An 8179-nucleotide genomic window follows, 5' to 3' on the forward strand; every position below is an offset into this window, starting at 1 on the left:
CGGCAGGTCCCAGAACCAGCCCGGGGAGGCCGCGCAGGTGCCGCTGTCAGGGCAGGGGGCGCTGCGGGCTCCGTCTCCTGCACCCGGTACCTCGTGTGACCTGGCGCCTGCTCAGGTCCTCAGGCCCAGGCTGGACTTGCTGAGCTTGGGTGGGCTTCATTTGAAAACCATTTTAAATACCAAGTACTGGTACTGTCTACTGTGCCCCTTTTTTTCCTTTTATTTTTATTATTGAGACAGGGTCTTGCTCTGTCGCCCAGCCTGGAGTGCAGTGGTACAATCATAGCTCACTGAAGCCTTGAACTCCAGGGCTCAAGCGATCCTCCCACCTCAGCCTGCCAAGTAGCTGGGACCACAGGCACACACCACCATGTCTGCCTACTTTTAAAAAAATTTTTTTTGTAGAAATGGGGTCTCACGGTGTTGCCCAGGCTGATCTCGAACTCCTGAGCTCAAGTGATTCTCCCACCTCCTCCTCCCAAAGTGCTGAGATTACAAGCATGAGCCCCCGCACGCAGCCTGCACCTCCCTTTAAGCCTCCTCAAATTATTTCGGAAAATACTTAGATACTTAGACTAAAATAAAATGAAAGTACCGTGCACCTGTCCTACTCACAGTTCCCTTATTCTTGAAAAAGGAGTTAAGCTTTGCAAAGCTCGTGGAATTCACCATTTGTAAAACCTCTTACCCCTCATGTCACTTTGGGTAATCTGTGCCGCAGCTAAATTCCCACAGGCACCTGCGGGATGTGTGGATACAGGGATGTGCTGACTTACATCTCCACCTATAATCACAGGAAGCCTGAAAACAACCAGACACTTGGTTAAATAAACTCTAGAACATTCATTTGGCATTTTTAATTTAAAACATTATTCTAAAGTTTTAATGTGATAATATGTGTATGCTGATAGGATATAGTCTCCAAGATCTGTTAAATTAAAAAATAAAAATAGTGCAGAGCAATGAATATACAATGATGTGCTTTATTTAAAACAAAGAAAAAAATGGCCGGGCGCAGTGGCTCACACCTGTCTGTAATCCCAGCACTTTGGGTGGCCGAGGCGGGTGGATCATGAGGTCAGGAGTTCAAGACTAGACTGGCCAAGATGGTGAAACCCCGTATCTACTAAAAATACAAAAGAAAAATTAGCCTGGCGTGATGACAGGCGCCTGTAATCCCAACTACTCGGGAGGCTGAGGCAGAGAATTGCTTGAACCCAGGAGGCAGAGGTTGCAGTGAGCCAAGATTTTGCCACTGCACTCCAACCTGGGCGACAGAGTGAGACTCCATCTCAAAAAAACAAAAAAGGCCGGATGCTGTGGCTCACACCTGTAATCCCAGCACTTTGGGAGGCCAAGGTGGGCGGATCACTTGAGGTCAGGGGTTCCAGACCAGCCTGACCAGCATGGTGAAACTCCACCTCTGCTAAAACAAGATACAAAAATTAGCTGGGCGTGGTGGTGCTCTCTTGTAATCCTAGTTACTCAGGAGGCTGAGACAGAAGAATTGTTTGAACCTGAGAGGCAGAGGCTGCAGTGAGCTGAGATCTAGCCACTGCACTCTGGCCTGGGCGATAGAGCGAGACTCTGCTCAAAAAAAACAAACAAAAAAAACAGAAAACAATATGGTCAGATACAAGTCCAGAAAGCTCTTTGAAGATATGATACTGAATGGGCAGGGGTAAATAAATTTTATTACAATAAAATTTCTATGTATGTTAGGTAGTAATGTTTGGATTTATCATGAGCACACATTTTATAATTCATAAATTTTATAATTTATGATGATTATTATTATTAGAAAAAGGGGGTCCCCCTGTTAGCCAGGCTAGGAGTGCAGTGGTATGATCATAGCCCACGGCAGGATCCCTCAAGGGATCCTCCCACCTCAGCCTCTCAAATAGCTAGGGCTATAAGCATGCGCCGCCACGCCCAGCTAGTTATTTATTTATTTATTTATTTATTTATTTAGTAGATATGGCGTCTCACTCTGTTACCCAGGCTGTTCTCAGACTCCTGGCTTCGACGATCCTCCCACCTTGGCCTCCCAAAATGCCGGGATTACAGGCATGAGTCGCCCAGCTCTGTATACTTATTAAAAATGAATTATGATGTACCTCTTCACTGAAACCTTGGACGGTTCCTTCAGCCTCACTTTGAGCTTTTAGATCAGCCCCAAATATTATGTTTGTCTCAATGGTGTAAAACTTGACTGACAGACCAGCCTGGGCAATCAAATTAAAATTAAAATTACTGGGTGTGGTAGAGCACACCTGTAGTCTCAGCTACTCAGGAGGCCTAGGTGGGAGTCGAGGGTGCAGTGAGCCATGCAGCCCTGCACTCCAGCCTGGATGACAGAGGCAGACCCTTTCTTCATTAGAATCTGTGATCACTGAGATCCGAGCTGAGGCCCTGGAGAACTGCAGGTGCGCAGACACTCAGAGAAACATTTAAAGGGAGCTGGAAGTCGGCCACCCACCCTTAACTGTTTACAGGGTTCCAGCGAGCAGGTGCTCAGATTGGCAGCAAGCGTCATCACTAACCTTGATTGAGCCCTTGTTATGTGCGTAGATTAGTTCATTAACCAAAACCAGACCACAAGGTAGAGATAATGATTGACACCCCATTTTACCTTTAAGGAAACCGAGGCATAACAAACCTCCCTACCTTATCCACCAGCACGCGGGGCAGCAGAGGCAGGCAGCCCAGCTCTAGGCCCTGATGCAGCCACAGCACAGCAGCTTCTCCTGACCCGGTAATGGGGTTCGTTATTAAGAAAGAGACTCGTGGTGAGCCAAGATCATGCCATTGTACTCCTGTGTGGGCAACAGAGTGAAACTGATCTCAAAAGAAAAAAAAAGAGAGAGAGACTCAGATCCTCAGCCTCCTCAGTGAAAAACTGGGGGCAAAGGGAGATTCTGACCTTGAGAAGTATTTGTCCAGAGAGGAGATTTTTGCAAGGAATGAAAAGAGGAAAAGTAGTTTTTTTATTTGTTTGTTTGAGACAGAGACTTGCTCTGTTGCCCAGGTTGGAGTGCAATGGCACGATCTTGGCTCACTGCACATCCTGGGTTCCAGTGATTCTCCTGCCTCATTCAGACTCCCGAGTAGCTGGGATTACAGGCGCACGCCACCACCCCTGGCTAATCTTTGTATTTTCAGTAGTGATGGGGTTTCACCATGTTGGCCAGGCTGGTCTCAAACTCCTGACCTCAAGTGATCTACCCACCTCGACCTCCCAGAGTGCTGAGATTACAGGTGTGGGCCACCGTGCCCAGCCTTTTGGCATTTGTTGTCCACGGTGCATATGAGCCAGGCCCTGGGAAAGGGGTTCCCTCTTCATTATTCGCTTTAATTCTCAGCCTGAACTTGCCGACATCTGGCCTCACAGATAAGCAAACTGAGCCACAGAGATGATCCCAGGGCCAAATGGCAGATTGACGCCCACCTCTACACCCAGAAGGAGGCTTTCCAGTTCTGAGGGGGCCTCATTGGACAACTTTCCCACCCAGCCCTGCCCAAGGCCCAGGGGGCCCAGTCTGGCTCCAGGCAGGTCAGGGGAGAGGACAGGCAGTGGCTGGCAGCAAGGAGGGCCCTGGGGCAGCTGGGGTTGGGCGCTGAGTCACGCGACTGCCAGGGGAGCTGAGAGCCAAGGCTCGGCGCCAGCCTGTGACCTTAAAGGAGGACGTTACCCATTTGGTCTTAGTTTCTTTTTTTGTAAAGTGAGGAGGTTCCCACCCAGACTTCCCTGATCTCCAAGAGGATGCCGGGAGAGCCAGGGGCCCTCAGGAATTCTTAAAAGCCCAAAGACAACTCTATGTTTGTCTCAGATGTAAAAGTTTACCAAAACGAAAGATGATAGCTTTGTGTAAATACACGAACTCCAGCGTGTGGATGCTAATCTCTGCTGGATGGACGGTAACTATTTTTGGCTATATGTAATAGGAAAACACTGCAAACAAAAGCATTTTTTTTCCTAGGAGACACATTATTTTTTAAACATAGACTTCTACAGAGGCAAAAATTATAAACAACATATTTCACAGCAAAGAGATTGGAAACCCTGGGTGCACTAAGACCTTGCCCCTGGAAATGATTCTTGAGAAACAGTTCAGTCTGGAGGCGCTGAGTCAGATGAGATAGTTGCCGTCTGTCAAAGGCGTTTGAACCAGAGCAACTCCATCTTGAACAGGGGCTGAGTAAAAGGCTGAGACCTACTGGGCTGCATTCCCAGACAGGTAAGGCATTCTAAGTCACAGGATGAGATAGGAGGTCGGCACAAACACAGGTCATAAAGAACTTGCTGATAAAACAGGTTGCAGTAAAGAAGCTGGATAAAACTCACCAAAACCAAGATGGAGACAAGAGTGACCTCTGACCGTCCTCATTGCTACACTCCCACCAGCGCCATGACAGTTTACAAACGCCAGGGCAACATCAGGAAGTTACCCTATTGGTCTAAAAAAGGGAGGCATGAATAATCCACCCCTTGTTTAGCATATCATCAAGAAATAATCATAAAAATGAGCGACCAGCAGTCCTGGGGCTACTCTGTCTATGGAGTAGCCATTCTTAATTCCTTTATTTTCCTAATAAACTTGCTTTCACTTTACAGACTTGCCCTGAATTATTTCTTGTGCAAGCTCCAAGAACCGCCTCTTGGCGTCTGGATCCATCCCCCATCCCAGGGGTCAGCAGAGAGTAGAGAGCGACTGCCAGAGGAGCCTGGCCTCATCAGCCTGGAGGTCAAAGTCAAGGTCACAAGAGCAGGCCAGCGCCAGCCGGTGGGGAAGTGTCTGCACAGAGTAGCAGCCCTGGGTGTGAGTCCAGATATTATCTCTCCTGCAAAGTGGGGCAACAGTAACTGCACTGTGCAGTGGCTGCGTGGTGGAGATTGTGGACCTGCAAAGCCCAGTGCGGGGCCTGGGCAGGTGAGAGCTGCGAGCTGTGGTCCACGCTTCGCACCCTCTCAGCAAGTGTCAGAGTCTGAGGAGCTCCAAGGTCCTGGCTGAGGAAGGAGCAGAGTCAGAGAGAGACCAAGCGGAGGCTGTTGGGATGCAAGCCGAGGCTGCCCTCTTCAGGCATCCCAGCCAGTCCGAGCAGGCAGGGTACGCGGCCCCATGCTCCTGGCCACCAGCCTTTGCTTGGGGCCTGGGTCTGAGGCTCGCCTGCCAGTCCCACTCCCCTTTGGTGTCTTTCACAGGAGTTACAACGCCCTGCATACCCCGTGCACCCAAACCCCACTGAGTGTCCACCGCCCGGAGGCCTACGTGACACAGGGGACTGCAAAGGAGACCTCAGCCTCCCCCTTGCTTAGAAATGCGGCTTTGACCAGAGCACCTCCTGGGACCCACACTCTACTCTGCAGGCCCGTTTCCGAACTGAAGACCACCGGCCCCTTAAATTCACAAAAGCCTCCTCATGAAGGCAGGAACCACTGCCCTGAGCAGGCCCCTGACACAGGGAAGGGGACAGACCCACTTCAACTCCCCAGTGATGTGTTTCCCCCTTAGAAACCACGGGGTAATGTCATCTCTCAAAGGAAGGCCTCCTTTCCTCCCAGACGCCTGCACCCCAGGACACAGGCCATGCGCACAGGAGCAAGCAAAAACTTTAGTGTCTCTCTTTTACACAAATGTTTTTTCAAATTGCACTCTGGGAAAAACAAAACAAAACAAAACAAAAATACATACAATTTCTAAAAATTCACAGCCAGGCGCGGTGGCTCACGCCTGTAATCCTAGCACTTTGGGAGGCCGAGACGGGCAGATCACGAGGTCGGGAGATAGAGACCATCCTGACTAACATGGTGAAACCCATCTGTACTAAAAATACAAAAAATTAGCTGGGCGTGGTGGCAGGTGCCTGTAGTCCCAGCTACTCAGGAGGCTGAGGCAGCAGCATGCGTGAACCTGGGAGGCGGAGCTTGTAGTGAGCCGAGATCGTGCCACTGCACTCCAGCCTGGGCGGCAGAGCGAGACTCCGTCTCAAAAAAAAAAAAAAAAAAAATCACCTGTTCAAATTTTGAGTTTATTTGTTTTGAGACAGGATCTTACTCTATCACTCACCCTAGAGTCAAGTGGTGTGATCACTGCATTCAGCAGTGCTACTCACTGTAGCCTCGACCTCCTGGGCTCAAGTGATTCTCCTGCGTCAGCCTCCTCAGTAGCTAAGACTACAGTTGTGAGCTACCATGCTCAGCTAAATTGTCTTTTTTTTGGTAGAGACAGGGTCTCACTATATTGCTAGGCTGCTCTTGAACTCCTGGGCTCAAGTGATCCTCCCACTTTAGCTTCCCAACAGATTTGGGGTTTTTTGTTGTTGTTTTTTGTTTTTGTTGTTTTGTTGTTGTTGTTGTTGTTGTTTAAAACAGAGTTTTGCTCTTGTCTCCCAGGCTGGAGTGCAATGGCACAATGTCAGCTCGCTACAACCTCTGCCTCCCAGATTCAAGCGATTCTCCTGCCTCAGCCTCCTGAGTAGCTAGGATTACAGGAGTGTGTCCTCACTCCTAGCTAATAATGTGTTTTTAGTAGAGATGAGGTTTCACCAAGTTGGCCAGGCTGGTCTCGAACTCCTGACCTCAGGTGATCTGCCCACCTCGACCTCCCAAAGTACTGGGATTATAGGCATGGGCCACCAAGCCTGACTGATTTGTTTCCTTCCTTCCTTCCTTCCTTCCTTCCTTCCTTCCTTCTTTCTTTCTTCCTTTCTTCCTTTCTTTTTGAGACAGAGTTTTGCTCTTGTCACCCACACTGCAGTGCAGTGGCAGGATCTCAGCTCACTGCAATCTCCACCTCCCGGGTTCAAGCGATTCTCCTGCCTCAGCCTCCCAAGTAGCTGGGATTACAGGTGCCCACCACCATGCCTGGCTAATTTTTGTATTTTTAGTAAAGATGGGGTCTCACCATGTTGGCCAGGCTGGTCCTGAACTCCTGACCTCAGGTGATCCACCCGCCTCAGCCTCCCACAGTGCTAGGATGACAGGCGTGAGCCACTGCGCCCCCACAATTTGGTATTTTAAGGGCGTGCAGGAGAACCCAACAGCTCACAGATCCGATTTACCACCTAATTCCTGAGAAACAGGGAAAGGAGCAGCTCAAGTACTGATGCTGGTGGGGCCAAGGAAGTCTTCCAGAAAAAAAGCCCAGCGAGTCAGCATGAAGCGAAGTTTTCTTGGAAGGCTATTCAGTGCTTTAGGCAGGGCGATTTAGGCGTAGACGTAGATCGTGATTATGAAATATTTCACTGAGCTATCACTGCAGGGAGAGGTCCCACAAAGCTGAGCAGTCAAGACGTGCGACTTCACCGAGGACCAGCGCAGAGTTCAAGGCTGCCTTCGGCTGTTTGACTGAACAGGTGATGGCAAGGTCCTTCCAGCCCCTGTGGGGACGTGACGAGGGCCCTGACCTGACGAGGGCCAGAACCCCACCAATGCCGAGGCGCTCGAGGTCCTGGGGAACCCCGAGAGTATGAGGTGAATGTGAAGGTGCTGGACTTTGAGCACTTCCTGCCCATGCTGCGGACGGTGGCCAGGAACAAGGACCAGGGCACCTACGAGGATTATGTGGAAAGACGTCAGGTATTTGACGAGGAAGGAAATGGCACCGTCATGGGTGCGGAAATCCGGCACGTTCTTGTCTCACTGGGTGAGAAGACGACAGAAGAAGGAGGAGAGATGCTGGTGGCAGGGCGTGAGGACAGCAGTGGTTGCCTCGACTCTGAAGTGCTCGTCTGCAGGGTGCTGAATGGCTGAGGGTCTCCCCAGCCTCCCAGAGCCCGGGCCTTTCCCTGGGTGACATTACGTATCTAGCCTGAGGCTCCCTCGGGCCTCTGGTGGTAGCACCTTTCCTATTTTGTCTCTCTTGGATGATGTTTGCCATCAGCATTCACCAAATAAACTTCCTCTCTGTGCACCCCCCACCCAAACAAATTTCAAGGCTGGGCACAGTGACTCATGCCTGTAATCCTAGCTGAGGCGGGCAGATCATTTGAGGTCAGGATTTCAAGACCAGCCTGGCTAACATGGTGAAACTCCATCTCTACAAAAATACAAAACTTCGCCGGGCTTGGTGGCGGATGCTTGAAATCCCAGCTACTCAGGAGGCTGAAGTGGGAGAATCGCTTGAATCCAGGAGGTGGAGGTTGCAACAAGATGAGATAAGATCACGCCACTGCCCTC

The 8179-nt window shown here is 50.1% G+C and overlaps 1 protein-coding gene across 1 annotated transcript in view; it reads left to right on the forward strand.

Annotated features, from left to right (window-relative positions):
• The window catches only part of LOC105555584, an 89728-nt gene extending 81975 nt beyond the window's left edge, over positions 1–7753 (forward strand). The window contains 2 exon segments of the mRNA XM_012002603.1: positions 7416–7467; positions 7470–7753. Coding sequence (XP_011857993.1) covers positions 7416–7467; positions 7470–7753 — 336 coding nt within the window.
• The last annotated feature ends 426 nt before the right edge of the window (positions 7754–8179 follow it).

This window comes from Mandrillus leucophaeus, unplaced genomic scaffold (assembly GCF_000951045.1).
Source record: "Mandrillus leucophaeus isolate KB7577 unplaced genomic scaffold, Mleu.le_1.0 Scaffold69, whole genome shotgun sequence".
Classification (NCBI taxonomy): domain Eukaryota; kingdom Metazoa; phylum Chordata; class Mammalia; order Primates; family Cercopithecidae; genus Mandrillus; species Mandrillus leucophaeus.